At 40.1% G+C, this 20,088-nt stretch overlaps 1 protein-coding gene across 2 annotated transcripts in view; it reads right to left on the bottom strand.

The window, feature by feature from the left end:
• The window catches only part of GSK3B (glycogen synthase kinase 3 beta), a 155,338-nt gene that overhangs the window by 91,312 nt on the left and 43,938 nt on the right, over positions 1–20,088 (bottom strand). For both annotated transcript variants that reach the window (XM_064465752.1, XM_064465759.1), the window contains exon 2: positions 5,626–5,819. In XM_064465752.1, coding sequence (XP_064321822.1) covers positions 5,626–5,819 — 194 coding nt within the window. The remainder of the gene's footprint in view (positions 1–5,625; positions 5,820–20,088) is intronic.

The raw sequence follows: 20,088 nt of genomic DNA, 5'->3' as shown, positions 1-20,088 counted from the left end.
ACCTGCAGGCCAAGCTTACAGACTGCAAAAAAGACTTGTTTTAACTTTCATCTCTATCAGTTACTAGGTACATCCCACCTCACAACAGATCAGCTACACTAACAGTGACCTTAGTAGACTGAAGCCCCCTGAAAATGCAGCATTTTTTTTCCAACATAATGCTACTATCTGCTGTATCTTACAGATAACAGAGAGCCAAGAAATAAGCCAGGGAGGTTCAGCCAAGAGTGGAACTAATTAAACCTGATCTGAAGTCAGACTCTCACAGTGGTCTGTTAACCACTGAGATCCTGAGAGCAAAAGATATATATCTCATTAATCAACAGGTTCACACTTCTTGCACATGCATGTTTACAAAATGACAACTTCAACCACAAGCAGAGACACACAACCTATTAAAAAATTGGGTCAACTTTAGATTGTTGAATGCTTTAAGCAGAAAATTCTCTTGAACAGTTACCAGAACTTAAGAACCTGAACACCTAGTCATTTTTCAATGGGAATTCTTCCTTGTGGTTTTCACATTTTTCATGTGAGCTGTTATGATCAAAGTTAACACAAACAGACGATACGGGCTACTTTGTAGAAGAATCTTTTAATAGTTCGCAGCTTGATACATTTGAGGCAGGAACTGAAGGAAAGCTGTTGCTCTTTCAGAAGCATTTCAAACAGCTCACAACAGTACATGCACCCAGCAGAGGAGAGAAACCAGAACCTCTGCATAGACTTATTTTTCCATCCTGCTGTTTTATTGGGGTTTAAGGCTCAGATGAACACTGAAATTTTATATATTAAACAAAACAAAAAAAAAGACATCATGCAAATGGTCACAACATATATTCCTCCTATAGCTAAACATAGAAAAGAACGCTGCCTACTATTCAGTGGCCTCAGCTTTATGAACGCACGGCTTCGTGTTTATGGACCATCAGGGCCCTAGTTTGACATCCTCTCACACTCCAGAAGATCTGCCTATTTTAATAATTCAGGTAACTAAGCCATGGACACACACAGTTGGAGGGCTTAACCTAGGCAGACCCCGAATGATTTGACAGAATGGATGGCATGAATGGTTCTCGTTACAGAATTTGGTTTTCTCTTGCTCCACACTTCAGGTCTATGTGAGCCATTAACAAGAAATGTGATGCCCAATCTAGGTTGCCTGAAAAGGTGCAGGATTATTAAGAACTCTCATCATAATGTAGATGGTGACAGCCTAGCGCTAAAGCAGAAACTTTAAGTACTGCCATTCAGATATGAAGAATTTAAGTATTTATTCTCAGTCAGCTGAGACATATTTCTAGCAGTTCATGCATTCATTCCAACAGGATTTCTTAAGAACGGACATGGAATGACAGAAGTAATCAAAGCTAGACTGAGAATTTCCTATTTATGCTAACATACCTGCTTATTGCTTTTTGCAGAATTAGACAGCAACGTGACTGACTCTTTATCTGAATAATATTCCAATGTACATGCCAACAAAAGCAGTATTTTCTTTTCAAGCATCACAATTAGACTGTGTCAGTTAAGGGCGTGCACAGACACAGGGACGAAAATAATTGAAACTATTATAAATAATTTAACTGACCCTATCTGTACCAATGTTTTGCATGAGGACCTATTCTTATGCATCTGTGGGATAGAAGCAGAAACACAGTATAGATCTATGCAAGCTGCGATATAGTGGTTATGAAGTTTTGTCATTTGACTGGATTTTGGCCCCAAAAGCTTGTGAATAGCTGTCTTAGACCATTTTTCAAAGAGAAACATCTCTCTCTTACCCTTCTTAAACTTTTAACTGAAAAAACCCCAAAGAAGATATAACCCTCCATACTGACTAGAGACAAATTCAATGGTCCCACCGACAAATGATAAACAGCGTGTAGTTTGTGAATTACTCACTTAAGTATCATGTAATTGCCAAAATTACTTCCCTTAAGTTCCTCACACTTAATATGCAGATATAGCTTAATGAAGGCAGAAGAACTGCAAACCAAAATTAAGCATAAGTCTCTATATTTTATTTATTCCCCTCAGCCATTCGTCTCTATTGCTAGTGTACTGATACTACTGCTCTAGGTTACACTGAACTCTAGATATGCTCATTTTAAAACTCAGAGCACTTGAGACACCCTGTTTGTAACACAGCAATGCAGGAACTGCACTGCCTAGCTGAAGAGCCACTGAACTATAACAAGGGAGTAGAAAGAGCTAAGAGCATTGGAAACTATCTTTACCATCACAGAAACTGTAATATTCAACTCTAGCAAAGATTTTACGTTCACTTCGTTCTGCTTCCACTTCAGTGGAAGCTAATGAGAAACTTGTCACAGTAATGGAAAAGGAAAAAAGACAATCACCCTCTGTTAATTCCAGCTTTCAAGCAAGCTTTAAACCTAGATAAAAGTATCTCGGCTTCCTGACAGAGATCTAAGAATTGGCAACTGTGGTGCCTTTTGCACATCTTCACAATAAACGCCTTCCACATTCACAAAACACAGAAGGAGCCTAGAACTTACACTCTCTCGAGACTTCCTAAAGTTTCTGAATCATGCCCTTTAAGACTTCCTGCTGTCTTTTCTAAAAGCATGGGGTTTTTAAAATGCTAAATCACAAAAAAGAAATTATCCTGCGTGTACCAAGATTAATCCATCATGATATAGAGATAAGCAGGCACCGGCTTGAAGCATACAGCTGAAAATTTCGTTGATGATCTACACTTCAGGAAGTAGCTTCCATGCATTACTTTCCTCATCTTGCCTCTCTACCAGTGGACTAGGTGTTTCTAAAGTGTTCTCTCTCTTCCCCCAGAAGCTGTTAAAGTTGATTTAAATCAAACAAGCTACTGACACCTTTGGCTGTCTATCATAGGGTCTTCCTCATCATTACTGAAGAAGGGGGCATACATTAATGAGAGGGAAGAAGTGGCAGATTTCTTAAGGAACTCCACTCACCATGAGATTGATCTGGACTCAGGCAGCTATGCGGGGGTGGCTACAGTCCAGCTGAGCTGCACACCACAGCTCAGCTCTCTAAACAGAAGAGCTGGTCTGCTCCTATGCTGCAATCAAACTGTTCATCCAACAGACATTCAAAGTTCCCTCTTCAACTGGTAAAGTATCTGGTCCCATATTTACAACCTTGATCTGATATTCCCAAAACGTAGCATACTCTGAAGTAATTGTATGCTCTTCTTGATATAAGATACATGTTTCCAGCTTCCAAATGCATCCAGGCAGAGGCTTTCATCCAGCCTGCAGGAATTTACATCTCCTGCCAACAGAACATACACTTCCAGATCAGAATGTGAAAAGAAAGGGAGGACTAAACTGATGAATGACGGGGAAAACTAGGGAGCCGAGACCAAAGGTAGATGATGTTGTGCTGCTGGCATACACGTTTGCGATAAGAACATGAAAAAATGCATAACCTGGGTACCACTGCAGGCATGACCCATGCAAATTATGAAGTTAGAAAAAATTTTAAATTTATGTTCTCTATCTGTAAATCTACATATGCATTTACTATTAACTCCACCTACTTTAGGGGTATTACAGCCTCCAGGTACTGGATGTTCTCAGCTTAACGTCATCATACATGGGCAATTAGTTCAGAATCCAAACCGGAAACACCCTACTTAGCTTTTTAGCTTTTGGGGTTTTTCCCTTAAACAAGAAGAGGGTTAATATTCAAAAGATGTCACGTTTTTTCTAATCACTTGAAGAAACACTCCAAAATAGAGAGATATCTAGTCAGATAACAAAATGCCACTGAATCAACTACTGAAAGAAAACTGAAGACTGACATTTTCTTCTAGATGCCCAATACGGATTTATAATACAATAATAAAAAAAAAAAATTTAACTCTTCACAAACTACTACTATTTGATGGGCAGGAGCTAAAATGCTTGGCCAAGTTCTCATTTTGACATGCTACACAACCTCAAAGTCATGAGACTAAAGAAATCAAAGATTTTGGTCCAAAGCAGTAGCTGACATCCACCAAACATGACATGGTAAGGAAAATGTACTGGCCTTCCCCATAAAACTATGCAATGGAAAGAGATCAAAAAGCTCTTTTAAGCATGAGCAGGTTGAGAGCTTCTGTTATTCCTCTGCCTCTTACATTCTTCTAAAATAATCCACTCTTACATCATATTGCATGCTTCCCCAGTACTAATTGCCTTCAACACATAATACAATCCAGAAATAACTCAGGTGTAAGAACAATGTAAGAACTTTACATGCCTTCCTCAATTAGAAGTTAAACAATGCTGCATGGTTACATTAATTTAAACACATCTTTCCTTCATATAATGTACATGTGATATGCTGATGTCTGTGGTGATGACAGCATCAATTTCAAGAATCAAGGAAAAGGCATACACCAGTTCCTTCAAAACACTTCAAAAGAATGGTTTTGCTACTAAAACAGGACACAAGTTACAAACATTACCAGTGAACCAAGCTGTGCATGAAGTCTTACTGGGAGAAGGGGGGGGGGGAGGCGGGAAGAAGAGAAAACTGAGAAGGAAACAGCAAAATGTCATCCAATAGCCTGTAAAAGTATTTCTAAAACTAACAGTAAGTATCAAATTGTAAAATAAAGTTTCAAATCACTGATTTTCCTTAAATATTCTTCAATTGTTTTTAAGCTCAGAAGCTTTTGCATCTAGACCGTGTCAACAAGATTATCCATGGCACCTTCTCTATATATTGTCCTTATGCTTCTGTAAGCATCTGAAGGCCACAGCTTTCATGACAAAACCCATCCCATTAATTTCAGATGCTAAATCCAGTACCTTTGCTATTATTCAGTGCTTGCTTTTAGCTGCAGGCCACTTGACTGTAAGGGAAAGCAGTCACGCACACCAAGTACCATGCAGAGGACTAACAGCAGCCATAAGGTTGCTGATGGGCCTTAACTTTTATCTGGTTTAAATATCGCCAGATAAAAATGCAGCTTTTTGGAAGGCTACTTGTTTAGAATAAAGAATTACTAGTTTATTAAAACCCCCAGAATAGATCATGTTTACAAATCAGATAATGAAGGGAAGCAACTTGCTCTCAGTCCAATCTGCTCTGGGCTCAGTATTTATTTTCTTCTTGCTTGGCCTGGGGACTTCCAGAATTACTCAAATGCAGCTTTCTACTTTGTAGGTGCAATAACCAGGAACAAAGCCCAAAGGCTTCTGTTCCTTCCAGCAGCTTAATTACTAGTGACTGGAAAAGAGTCTATACTAGAAAAAAAAAAAAAAAAAAGTAGGTAAAAGACAAGCTTTTCCCTTGTTTCCCCGGTTCGTTGTCTGAAAAATCTAGTCTGCCACCTGGAAACAGCACCACTACATCAAATCAGGATTTTTAGCTTCCTGTTTTATACTAATCCAAATAGTCATAACAACAGCGACTCACTGATTTTCAAGTTAAACTGTATCCCTTTATCATAAACTATCTGTTTAATCTTTAGTCTTGGAAATTTTTATGTGCATCTATGTGTTCCAGTGAAAAAATATTTTTTAAAAATCAACCAAAACAAAACAAAAACACATAAACATTGCCATCAAAGACACAGAAAATGAGATAACATTCATGAAAATATTCTGAACTTATGCATAGGCTCACCTTAAATCTTTTATCCTGCAGGACTTTCTTAATGGCCACAAGCTCTCCTGAATCACACAGTTTGGCTTGATACACAACACCAAAAGATCCATTTCCAATCACCTTGGTGTCTGTGTAGCTAACTTCTTGTGGTCGGTCTGGACCTTGTCCAGGAGTTGCCACTACCGTAGTCACTTTGCTGCCATCTTTGTCTCCTGGGAAGCAAGAGATACACAATAATCAAATACATGCGTAAACAAGACGACCAACAAGACTGAAACAGAAGAGGGTTAAGCAAAGATTTAAATCAGCGGTGTATTTCAATATTACAGATAAAAACAAAAAACCCTGACAAAATGCAAAGAAAGCACTGAGGGTATTTTTTTAACTGAAATATATTAAGTGGTGACAATTTTTCATCTTGACTATTGCTAACAAAAATATTCCCTTTCCAAGAGGAAATAGTTCAGCAATAAAATGTGATGTATGATCAAGACAAGTACTTATTTCTACATCTGATTAACATAAGTGGTATTAAACAGTGTTGTTTGTCTTACCAAAATGAAGCATTTCCCCATATTTTCCTATAACTGAAGAAAACAAGCTGTCAGTATAGCCTGCAGAGCAGCTTTCTCTCCTTCATCGGCATATATCCAGCAACAAAAACCAGAAGCACTGTTTGTTACAAACCCACCTACACATAAAGCTTCAGCTTCCATGCATTAGGAAGCAAAACCTTTGTCAAAGCTGGCTGTGTGCACCTGAAGTAAAACCTAGACTGCATCCTATGGTCCAGTCCTGCTCCTCCCTTCTTCCGCACACAGAATCCCTTGCAAAGAAGGGAGGCACTCACTGGGGCAGGGGGAAGAAGGGGATGATGACAGCACACACTTAGCTCGCATCTTGACATGAACCAGAACGCACATAGGACATGCACTCAGGATGCACGATCACAGTGGATGCTGCACAGGTGCACGTACTCTGTGTAGATGCAGCAGCTATGGGTTTCAGCAGTACCACGGCCAACCACATGTACGCTCACAGTAAAGCAGCCAATTTCCCACCAAAAGGCAAAGCTGCTATTACCTACTCTTAGCACCACCATTATCATCAACAGTGCTTCCTCTTGTTCAAAGTCTGACTTGGTTTTCAATAGGACCTAACTTTTAGGCATTTTGCAAGCACACACTGAGTATTTATTGCTGTTCAATTACAATGGCTCAGGTTACAGAATCCAACAGGGCTGTAAGAAAAAAAAACAAACCACCACACACACACACAAAAGAAATCTGCTGTTCCAGAGCAGTCACTCTGCAACTCTACAGAAACTGCACTCAAGAGATGCTCGTCACGTCTGATTATTAAGAAGCCTTCTTTCCACAACTTCCCCAGGGAGCCTTATCCAAGGCTTCACTATTTACACATTCAGGTTTTTCCAACAGATAACTCAGATCACCTTTAGTGAAGTTAAAGCAAATTACTCCTTGTTCTGCTCCCAGAAGGCACGGAAAATGGTGTAGCTCCCCCCGTTCTCTTTCCCCTCACTGCCCCCTACAAATATGTGCGGGGCTGTTCCAAAGAAAGTTATGATGCAGTTACTCCTCTTCAATGCACCTCTCCCTTCACTGCTAAAAAACTCTCAGGTATAGTACCCAAAACTAGAGCCTGCAGAGGAAACTTACCTCAGCTCTACCCAGCAGGCTGGTGACTTCTCATGTCCGACTTACACCACACTTGTTTGTACAGCCCAGCACAACTTTTGCAGCTTGTGCAATGCTGACTCATGGTCAGTCTGTGTATCAAACTCTCCTCTGCAGAGCTACCGCCGTTCCGATCCTCATCCACTTTCCACTTACACACCTGATTACTCTTATCAAAGCCTAATATTCTGCATGTGTCCCAACTGAATCACATCCAAGGTTACTTAACACTCTCTTGCCAGCTTGCCACATTCTCCAAGCACAGAGTCACCACCAGAAGGAGATAAACTTCACATAGCATTTTAAAATGTATCTAACAAATCTGTCAAAACCAGTGAATCCTGTGAGACTGCTTAACGACTCTGCAAAATCCCATTAAATATCTCATCTTAATTTTACCTTGAATCTCTTGTTACACTCAAACAAAAAACAACCAAACCATTTCATATGGCTTTCACCGGATTTTCAGTAGTCCACTGTTTTCCTAGGCTTCTCATAAGAAAATTAGTTTGAAAATTTCAGAGTCAAGATACACACATCTACTACTACTTCTCCTGTACCTGTAAGATCCAGAAGAAAAGTAGGTTTGCTTGGCATGATTTGCTCCTGAAAAATCCACATTAACTGTTAATCATCTCTTATGTTACCTTTTAGGTGCCTACAAATTGTTTGCTTTTATGTATCCAACTGCTCCATGAAACAAATGAACAAATTAAAAATAAAGCACATTAGTGCAAAGGGTGCCAATTACTTGCCAAGCAACACACAGCAGGTATAGCCCTTCCCCAAAATACCTGAGAGGGTGAGATGCAAATTTACACATTTGAAGAAAAAAAACAGAGAAACAACAAAACAAAACAAAAAAAGCGAAACAAATAATAAAAAAGGAAAAATGGAAAAAGATATAAACGTCTGTTCAGAAGGAATCAGACTAAAGCTGTGTGGAAAATTCACCCTCCTCTTTCTTCTTTGATAGCTGTAAGTAGTAAGTAGAAGGAAGCCAGGAAGAGAAAGAAACCCTTTTTCTTCTTTTTTGTAAACAAGTTGAAAGTGTAATTCTGATAGCAGCCCTGCATTTTATTTGCTCAACTAGTCTATGATTAGCATTCTAACTCAGCACATATAAATAGGTTACATCTGCTTTACTGCAACAATCCTTGTCATTTAAAAGGTAATGCTCTACTTTCCCACTTTTGGGGGGGCTTTTTTTTGTGTGTGCGCGTGCCTTGGTCACAAGGCCAGAGTATCGAGATTACTGTTAATGAGGTTCGCTCCCCGCTTCCCCAAAAATCAAGACTACTGAAGTCTTAGAGGTAAAAAAAATTGTCCCTGGCAATACTGGTTGAGATTTGAAGTACTTGGTATCAAGAGATCTGCTCTAAGAACACTCTTCAGAGCTGCAATTTGCTTAAGGGTCTCCTGGACTGCAAAAGCAAACCCTGAATTTCAGGCCACATCAGGTGGTTCTTCCCACCGTGGTGCTACAGCAACCTGGCCAACTTCTCCAGAGCTTAAATGAGAAGCCAGTCAGCCTTACACACTTTCTTTCAAGTCCATGGAAAAACAGCTCCTAACTATACTTTCTAAAACAAAACGTTCAGTGCTTAGAAGTGTAAGCACTGACACTTTAATCAGCTACACCAAGAATTACTTTGTTTCTTTACCAGGAGTTACAGAGCATTAAGCTTCCTAGATGTTTCTCCCAGTCTCCCTCTTCAAATAAATGAGTTCTTGCAAACCCACCCACAAAATACACCATAAGGACTTCAACCTTTCAAAAAATAAGCTGTTAAGATTTTCAGTTATATTCCATTACAGAATAGATGAACCTGAGGGACTGCAGGGTGAAAATTCGCCTTGCACCTGACAGCTTTCATCTTGAAGAATAAGACATGTCGCTGCTTTTCAAAGTATACAAATAATATGTATTCATATCACAACAGCATCCAGGGACCCTAAGCCTGTTTTGCCACTTGTTCCACTACAGAGATGTATGTACTCTGTTCAGAAGACCACACAGAGTTCAGAATCGTTACCCCAGGTTTTACTGTCTGGACAGCAAGAGTTGACTTGCCAGCCATACAGCATATAAAGGAGTTCACTAAACAGCTCTGAGAAATACCGGTTTCAGCCTCAGCATGACAAAAGGTAGCAGGGAGCAAACACCCTTTTCTAGCGATCTTCACTACCTCCAAATTGAGACTCAACACAGCAAACACCCAGAAGCATTACACCACAGCAAGTCTTAATGACAAGCCTAGACAGTTTTAATCTTGTCCTTTTCACCTCATTTTGGCCTGCTATACTTAGTGAGGCAGCCATTGTCAAACACACAATACTGTCAAGACCTTCGATTGTAGGTCTACACTGGAACTAAAACGTTAAAATGAAAAACTAAGGAAGGAAGGAAGGACAGACCAAGGACCAAACAGCTCTTACAGCACAGCTCACAACAGAAGAGTCACTAGTGTTTGTCCAAAAGCAGCTGTTTTCTGGTGCTGACGGCAATATGACTTAGCTTTACTGCAACAACAAAAAAAAGCAGATTCATGTAACTGTACAACCATTATCTAGGCAAGCCACCTTTTAAACATCCAGGACAGAAGCACAAGTAAAAGGAAAAACTATCACTCTAAGACACTTGTATTTGCACTTAATAAGTTTTGTGCAAACCCTTAAAGCTTTTCCCCATGCTGTTTTGACGTTTAACATCCATGATGTGGTATTGGGGGGCTGTTTTTTGATGAAGATGCTATTCCAGAGGTCTGAAGTGTAACTGAAAACAAAATTCAGACATTTTAACTCCCAAACTCTCTGACCTTCCTAGCTCACTTTCCACCTTTAGCACACGATGACCATATGGGACAAATCATGAGCATTAGGTAAAGTCAGTGGTTTGAAAGCAGAGAATACTCATCAGTTTGTGGGAAGAAAAGAACATACTCCACTTACCAGACTACCGTTTATTAGAGGATCAGTGCAAGTTCTACTTTCCAGTATCTTGGTATGACTTTGGATTCACTCATGCCAGCATTTTACCTGATGCCAGTGGCCACTTACCCTTTCAAGCAGAGTATTAATTCAATTTTTTATACTCAGAAAACCCCACGAACATATTCAATTGTATCTTTAGTTTATACAATTCACAGACTAAACCAAAATCAATACAGATCAGTATTATTTGAATGAAATATTTGTGTGGTTTGGTAACAAAAGGCATGCATCCCAAAAAAAATGGTGGCAGATGTTTACCCAGCTGAAACAAGGGATTCTGCTACTGGACAAGCATTTCGTCACATAAATACTCCACCAGCTGCAGATTCCTACCACTAGGTAAAAGCTGACCGTTCTACAAGTGTACTGCACATATACTTTTTGCCAGTGCCTAAATGCAGCTGTCAGTCAACAAAATTCACTTCAGCCCTCAGAGACCATGGAAGATGTCCTTCACTATTCATCAGAACTCCCCCCACGCCTTCTACCGAATGGGCCTAGAGAAAGTCCAGAATTACGTCTGCCCTACATCCCTTCAGCTGTTTAGCCTCTGACTGAGCAGTACAAACGCACATTAATGCACGTATCACAGAAAGAATCTCAGGTAGGAAGGGACCTCAGGGATCATCTAGTCCAACCTTTCTGGGAAGAGCACAGCCTAAACAAGATGGCCCAGCACCCTGTCCAGACGACTCAAAGGTGTCCAACATGGCCAGAGATCTATGATTCTTTTTTGTTTCAACTACATACACACCCTCTTCCTCCTCTTTTATATTTTCAAGTTGAAGAGAAGAAACAATCAATTAGTAGGATGTTTACAGCTGCTTTCTTCCTACTTCAGATGCAACCTCCATCCTTTGCACTGTCTACAAACTCCTTGTTTCCTCTTTCTTTTGACTTTACCTATCTCCCCTTGCCTCCCTTCTCCAGTTGCTACACTCCTCCTCACCAGCATGCACACAGGTCCTCCCATTAGACATTACTTAGGTTGTTTTTCAAGTGCCAAAAGAAAACCTCACAGACCTACAACACACTCACCACAATGTCTAAAGGTCATGCAGCTGCCTATCTCCACTTCATTCAAATATCTTCATTGATCTGTTTTAACTCTCAGTGTCACCTCCCTATTACGGCATGGCTCAATATTGAGTCAATATTGACTACTTCTCCCCTCCCCACGTCTAAGGCTTCTCCACATACTTTCGTCTTAATTTGCTCAGTGTTCAATACAGTCAACAAGTTACTTCCGCAGAAACCTTACACTGCTGAATCTAGCCCCTGCCAATTTGAATAGGTTACAACCAGCAGCTGACACAACTATCTATACAGAAACAAGTGTCCAGGAGGGGATGGAAGTCTATGAGAACTGAACTGGCTTTTTTTCAGTCATTGATAATTGAGAAGGTCAAAAGACCTGAATAGCTTGTGAAACAACTGTCTTAATAGAAAGCACAAGAAAAGTTATCTGCTAGGATCTGATGCTAACCATCAGATTAGACTATGAAATAAAACACCTGTCTTCTTAGATATCTGTTCAAGCCATGTGAAGGAAGGAGGAGGTCATCAGCTTCTCTGAGAGTCTTCGGTGTGAGCAACATATGCTTGAGGCAATATGCTGTCAGCAATAGAAATCACAGTGCTAGATGACTTTTGCCTCATTATTTTCCCTACCACATTTTTTTAAAACATTAATTTTACAAAAAGCTAATAATTATGTGCCGGTACAGGTAGAAATTATAAAAATGGTATGTTATGAACTGTTCCACTGGACATCTTCCTTTTTTCAGTGAACTGCATGAATGTTATCTAGTGGGACACAGTAGAAGACAGAAGTGAACACTGAAGAACCAAATTAGAAAAACTCAGGGAACTGAAGAAAGAAGTCTAACAAAATACAATGTGTTTTAGTTTTCAAAGTTATCCCAAACAAAAGGAGTCCTTGAAATTTCAAATATAGCTCAGGTCAAACATTGAACAAACACCTGTAAGTGTGCCAGTCATCATCCAGAGAAGATAGAAGCATTCATTAAAATTTTTTTTCTTTAATGAAACACACTCTCATTTGTTTTAGCACAGGAAATGTCATCTGACTTCTTGACTGTAACTGAATACCACAATGAAAGAGCGGCCATCAGACGTTACTTAAGATCAGAAGAATCTCATTATTTGTATCCAAGGATTTTGGAAGAGCTAGCTAAGAAGGCTGAAAAGTGATTTTGATTTTTGAAAGAAATCAGAACACTTGGAGAAATTCAAAGGTGGATGGGATGATCCATGTGATCCTGTAAGTTAGACAACAATTTCAGACTAAGTACCATACCAGTTACTTTGATACTGAATAAAGAAGCAGTAAGGTGGTTTATAGAGACTGGACTGTTGGACTCCATTTTGTTAATGAGATGACAGATTCATTTGGGAAGAGGGGGAAAAAAACATTGATGCAAAAGCACTGTGACTTCTGTAGGGTTTCTGACTTGCTATTTTATCCCTAATTAATGAATAAACACATATACAGTAACAAATATCATTATCAAATTATAATACAGTAGCCCAGAAGTTTCAACATACTATGATCTAATAAAATACAGTAGGAGGCCCTACCGGCATTAATTTTTGGCCTCATACTTACTGCTTTGATCAACAACCTGAAAGAAAAGCTATGACATCCTCAGACACAAGATTTAGAGCTATGCACAGGGTAGAGATCAATGAAAAAGCAGCTGGCCTCCTTTCATAATCCAGGCACAAATTAAACGGAGGAATCCAGGACCCAAGGTGGTAGGCTATACAGCCAAACCAAGTAAACCCACCCAAAGAGTGGAGTCATCAGCTCTGACTTGCAAGGCATCCTGGCACAGACAGAAGTGCCTAAGCACAACATTGCTACTAAGACCTAAAGCAATCCTTTGATGTATAAGTAGGGGAACATCAGCCAGGAAGCAAAAAGAAAGTTCGCCTTCCTATTTGGCATCCATGCTATTTGGAACAGTGCGCTCACTCCTGATAGCTAAAATTCAGGAGCGATGATTTAAAACAGTAGAGATTCACAGAGAAGTCACAGAGATTATAAGGTCAGAAAATACATCGGTTTGAGTGAGACTTTAAGAGTTCAAACAATTTAAGTCAAAGAGAAAAAGCTGGAGGATTACATCTAAAAGCTACCCATTTAATGAACAGACTTTTCAGAGCAGGTGGAGAAGATATTGCACATAATGACTAGAAATAGGAAATCGCAAAATTTTGGGACAGAACTGTGGGTCAACAAAATTAATAAGGAAATTATTTTTTTCTAAAAAACTCTGAAAGTTAAGATTATTTTTGCAACACAGATTTTTGTTTTAGATTGGAATCTTTTCTAAAGCATAGTATATAGCTGAACCACAACTGCTAGGCTTAAAATAAGAAAGCCTGCACAGGATGAATGTAATGACTTTCTGGATCTTAAGAAGGTCAGAAAGGTTCAATACCTACATAAGCCTTTTTATTCTACCCAGCACTAATGCAATGGTGTCATAGCTCAAAACCAAAAACGCCACTTTCTGCAACAGTCAAAATCTGCATTTGATTTAAACAAAAACATATTAAAGTGATAAATGATGAAAAAGTGACGCAGTCATTCTTTAGCTTTATTGTTAATGATCAAACAATAGTCACGGTTAATTAGGTGTCAATTCACTTCTGTTCCGTTCAGTACGGAGACAAATAATCAGGACAAATTTCAGCAACAACTGCCAAGCCAAAGACCACTGATGTAAAAAGCTTTTAAAACAATTGACTCTGAAATCAAAGTGGCCTTTTTGCCCCTAACTCGACACAAAGAAAGGAATAAAAAAATAAAATATTCTTTCTACTTGCACCAAGTGACAGTAATGCTTTTTAGATGACAATCAATTTCAAAACCTTCCAGGAGGCAAAACCTGTAACCCCCCAAAAATGCTGGTACCTCTATATTTTGGTCAAGAGCTGCTAAAATGGCAGTACAAATTCAAAGTACTAAGTCGTAAGTTTACGCAGACGACAACTGAAAAATGGAGTAAAAAAATAAACACTAGACAGAGTCAATCAGTGCTTTTGTAAAACAAACTATACCATCACTGCAAAATAAGCAGTAACAACTCAGAAAGGCAACATAACTCTATTTCAAAAATGAAACCCTGTGTAACTCAACTGACCCCTGTCTTCATGTTCTTTTGAGGTCAGTATGTTACAAGGAAAGAGAAACTAAATGTATTTCCGGGAAAGTGTGACAGGTAATGATGTGCCTCATATGCCTATATTTGATATAATAAACACATAACATTACATCAAAATGTAGGGACATTTTTTTTCCTATTATTTGTCTGTTGGAAAAAGCCTTAGATTTTATGTAAAGGACCAGCATCTGGATTGACTGCATCTCAGTTCAGTCATTCCACATGCCAATGGAGCTATAAATTTCCCTTTACAGGTAATCATGATTTTTTAGACAGGGCATTCAGTTCACCCTCTTTAAAAGCTTAATGCTAAAGACCGCAAACAAATCTTTAAAAAAAAAAAAAAAGAACAGTGTACTTAGCAGGTCACAGAACATTCACATGATAGGTTTGCTAAAATGTCCACTACCAAGTCACGTGAAGCCCTAAGGCATTGACTTTCTACAGGTTTTTTAGATCTTAACTACAGAAGCCAAAGCAAGCAGAGCACAAAATTCACCATGCAGCTGTGCTAGCCTACTCCAGCATAAGCTTGGCTCCTAACAATTTAAAAAACAAAAGAAAAACAGAAGCGGAAAAAGGATGGGAAAAGCCCTGTTGATCTAGCCCAGATGCCTATCACATTGGCCATCAGATGACCTCCTCTGGATCCAACTGTGGCAAAATGGTATTCCAACAGCCAGCTGCTTAAACAGGCCACCACGAAATCCCAGCAGGTTACTGTCCCACTGAGTTACAAACCAAGCAGCTGAATCCAAAGGGATGTTTATTTGCAGCATCTGAAGAAAAGATTCATCCTACTAAAGCCTTCCTTCCTACCACTGCATAACGAAGAGCCCACACCTTTCTAAGGCACATCGAAGACTTGCATTAACCACCTCTCTCAGTGACACATAGCTTGCTTTGAGTACTCTTTCTGTCATGGCAAACAGACCAATGCAGTAAATTTCTAAGCAAGAGAACTTTTCTCAAGCTGCAGTTAACACTGAGGTAGGGTGAAACCCTGCCCTATTGTCTCAGGGAGCATCTTTTCTCTGCAACTAAATAAAATGTCCACCAGAATGCTTATATTTAAACTTCTGCCAGGGGTTGGGGGGGTGGGGGAAGAACCTGAAACATAAAATTAAGGTCATTTAATCACTGGCTGCCAGTGGGGTTTCATATGCAGTCTCACGCTCTTTAACAAGTTATTTTTAGTAGGCGCTCTTTCTGTTCTCTCTCCCCACCCACCTCATACACACACACAGGCAAACCCACCCCACAAAAGTTATTTAGCTGTATTAATGAACTTTAAATTTAGATAAAGTGATTCCAGAGATTAGGAAGAGAGTACTGAAGTGATAATAACAGCACTTGTTTTTATCTCAGGTTAGGTCATTCCTGCCCCAAAGAGTTTACAGATTAAACACAGCACAAGAGACAAGGACAGAGGTCGGGAGTGAGCGGAAACAGTGTTACATTGTTTTACACACAAGACTGTGGCCTCAATAGTATCCCCCTTTGCTGTATATCTTGGATTTAATTGCTAGCTGAGAAATTCAGCCTATACAGTGCTAGGATTTCTTATCTGACGTTTCCTTTAGTTGTTCCTCCCTCTTACATCACCTGGGAACATGGTTTAACAAACATTTGCCAAAGACAACTATAGCAGCTCAGCTGACATGTAATAACTTATAAAATCCCCGTAACTGAGCCCTGACAGGGCACTGGAGAACCCCAAGTTACAGACAGATCGTATTTACCCACTTGTTCGTGCCATTCAACAGTTGACCCTCAACGAGTCTATCAGCGTCTTCTAGCAAGGCTGATACAGTGAATCCATCATCAGGCACCTACTGACATACCTACTTTAAGAGCACTGCCTGAGACTCCAGATATTCCTCCACTCGAGGACTAACAAGTGATGAACAGTACATCTGGGGAATTCCTAGAAGGGCTACAATCTTCCCAAAGTATCTGGTATGACCTGTAAACCTTTCACTAAAGTAGTTTCTTGTAAACTACTTAAGGAGGAGGCTGTCTACTTGTTGGAGGCCCCCCAGCTCAGTTTTAACTGCATTTGTTATAGTTTTTAAATCCAGTTAAATGTACATTTCACCTAGCCAAGTACACCTCTGATCCCTGAGAACAGGGATCGTCACTTTTTTTCCTTTTCATTATATCTCTGCATCCATTAAGAGGTTTCTAATGTAAAAGACCATACCGCTAAGCAAAACCCACAGAATAGCCACCTGCAGTAGCTGCAAGCTGCCAAGACTCTCCTACTACATGAGTTAATAACATCTTAGAGGGACTCTCCATCCCTCTATGGGGATTTAAATAAGAAATCTTTCAATAGTGTTTGTTACAGCAGTGCTTAAGTATGAAGTGTGAATAAGACTCCACTGTGCTAGGCACAGCACCAGGGAATAAGAGACAGCTCCTGCCCCTGCGTGCCTGCAGCCCAGCCTAAAAGAGCAGACAGACAGACCTAGGCTGAGACAGTACAGCCCACAGAGGAAACTGTATAATGGCCAGTTGTTTCAGGCAACTGCCACAGTTATTTGAGAGGGAAGGAATGAAGAAAGGAAAGACCTAAAAGGAAACAGGCTAAAAAAAAAAAAGAAGAAAAGAGTGAAGGTAAAGAACAATGAAGAGACAGGAAAAAAAAAATACCCAAGCCCCAAAAAAACCAAGAACAACATTAGAACCATACTAAGAACAGAAAAAGCAGAGAGAAGCAGAAGCAAGAGCAGAGATTCAAGGAGAGAAGAGGATTTGAGCAGGACTATTATCAGATTAACACTGGACAGAGAGAGCCCCCAAACAAGTTCTCTAAGCACACAAAGCGCTTGCTGTCTCCACCACCACGGGCAGTCCAGACAGCCAGAGCCTCCGGCCAGTTCTCTGTGGCCTCTGCAACCCCCGTGAGGCTGTGGAGGAAGGAGCAGGGCAAGAAGCCCATAGTTCCACATCTGCTGGAGTCTCCTCAGCAGGGTCCTTTTTATTACACCATTGCAGTTATCTGTCACTGCGTCCCATCTTTGTCACAATACTGCATCCTCAAACATCAACTTTCTTGCCGAAAAAGACAACAATTTCTGTATTCATCAATAACATAGGCGGCCTTGAAAACCCAGGAGCAATGAAAAGTAACACCTGCTTGAACCTGTGGAGTTTTCCCAGGAGTGCAGAGGACCACGCTCTACCTTCCCTGACAGAGCCCTGGGTTCTCATGTGTTTTTCTCCTCTCCAGGATGTCAGAGGACTCTACTTCTTGCTTTGCAGCTTCTCCCTTCTGCCAAATACCCCACAGTTAGTTTCTGCCCTGCTAGGACTTGATATGTTTTCTTATTCTCCAACTATACTGAAAACCAGTCAGGAGTACAGTATGTCCTTGTCACGCTGTTACCTGGAGGACCAGGAAACAGCATCACAGACCCAGAGTCCAACCCAGACTGTGAATTAGACTGGGGGTGAAATCACAGTGAGAAATAGATTGTCTGGAATCTGACACGATAGCCAAAATCCAAAGAGAAAGACAGATGAAGCTGGTTATGAGAAGGCATTCATTTGATGCCTATCTTCTAATGCTGGAGGACAAGTAAGAAAATTGTCAGCTGTTTAGAACCAACACCCCCCTTAGTTGGGAAGTACGGTGCAAAAAAAAGTCAAAAAGTAAAGTGAGTAGTAGCTAATCCAAATCCCTACGTTGAACCGTGACCTGTGGTTGAACACTATTTTAACAGTGAGAGGAGCATTGCGGCCAAGCCAGTAGAGAGCAAAATCAAGTTGTGCTGCACTGTCTGGTTCATGCTGCAGAACATGACCAGCTCTAGGAGATTACACAGCCTCCGTGTCCGTCCCTTGTTACTGCTTTAGGTTATGCCACAGAACTGCACAGAAATGGAACATGTCAGTTTAGGTTAAAGACTGTTTTGAATTCAAGGAGAACATTATCTCAGGTAACATTAAGAAACTGTAGCCATGCCATCAATGTAATGTAGATATTCTCCACAGCAGAAATAGCTATTTTGCTTATTACATCTTATTACAGATGAGGCAGCATTTTAGAAGCTAGATGCATAAGCTTTTCCTCATTGGCAAGTCTTAATTTTTTTTAAAGTAATAAAAAACAGTAGGACAAGACAAGCAAGAGAATTAAGTGTTGGACATCTCTAAAACTATTTAAGGTAACCAGACAAACTACAGCTCATTTTCACATTATATATAATTTGCTCAAAGTTGGGGCTACTGCCAAAAGGGATGGTTGCATTGCCCACCTTCACGCTCCTGCTATAGCCTGGCAATCTTGTAGCCTGAGGATGAGTCAAGTTTACCTTACTGATCTGACAAACTAATCCATCTCCAAAATAAAACAAACTGAACCAACTCATCTTGAGGAAAGGCAGTTGTTAGATCCAACAAGGTGAAGAACAGAGAAGACAACTGTTCGTTACTGCCTACACTCCCAGATAAGCCATGCTAAGTGTGTAACATTAAACCACACCATTCGACTCAATGCCATGGCAAAGCTGTACCCTGCAAAGGAGTCTTCCTTCAGAAAGTCCTTATGCCCTGACACCACTTTGCACTGGTACCAGACATCAAACAGCTGATCTAGCTCGCTTGCTGATGGCAGAACTGCTTCTGGAGGAACAAAACTCCCTGCCCTGATTCACCCCACAGCAACGCAAGTGCTCGGGCTGGCAGAAAAAGGAGATGGAAGCAGACAACAAGGCCAGAGCCATTCCTCATGATGACAGCCTGCGTCAAGGGCAGGCTGAAGTAGTCAAACTGGAGGCTTAGGCAAACTGAAGTGACAGCACCTTGGCACCACATCCACTGCTTTCTCAAAGCAAAAAACACAAGCTCAGACTATCAAACAAATGAATAATACTTCAATTATGGTTAAGAAAGAGTGTTACTTTACACCAGTACAGACATTTACAGGCATTATTATGGACAGTAACTATCCTGCCTTAAAATGCATACTTTAGCTAATAAAAAGTATTATTTTCTCCTAAGGCTTCTTAATGCAATTAATAAGTTTGTTTGTTTTCCTCTCTCAGAAACACTATACCTACTGCAACAAAACTTTTTTTCCCCAGTGGAAGGGCAATAATGTAATTATAACTACCAAGATGTTTCCAAATATATACAGATTTTACTAAAACAAAATCCTACACAATGGGAATCAGTTTTCTCCACAAAGAAAACCATGAACAAAAGGAATATTTCTCCTCGTAAGAGCAAGCCTAGGCATCTGGGGATTTAACTCCCTTGTGCCAGCATATGAGCAGACCAGGGCTTTGAGGGACAATTTCTACACATACAGCTGGAATTCACAAAACCGTTCTTGTAATTGTTTAAGGAAGACTGCTGGAGCTTGAAATCCTAAAGTAGAGACAGGTACCTGGAAACAGGGAGAGGAGAGCAGCACTGTTTTAGCAAAAATTCATCTCAATTATGCAGGCAAGAAGAAAAATAACTAGCAAAACCAGACCTTTCCCAGATTCTGCCAATTTCCATGCCAGACAAAAAGAGTACCACTTTTTAAGATAGGAGAAAGTAGAAAATAAGTGATACTAATCAGAAGATAAGCCTAAAAGCTCATG

The sequence above is a fragment of the Phalacrocorax carbo genome, chromosome 1 (assembly GCF_963921805.1).
Source record: "Phalacrocorax carbo chromosome 1, bPhaCar2.1, whole genome shotgun sequence".
Taxonomy (NCBI): Eukaryota; Metazoa; Chordata; class Aves; order Suliformes; family Phalacrocoracidae; genus Phalacrocorax; species Phalacrocorax carbo.
Note: the sequence above shows the minus strand (reverse complement) of the source record. Positions and strands in the feature narration are given on the sequence as shown.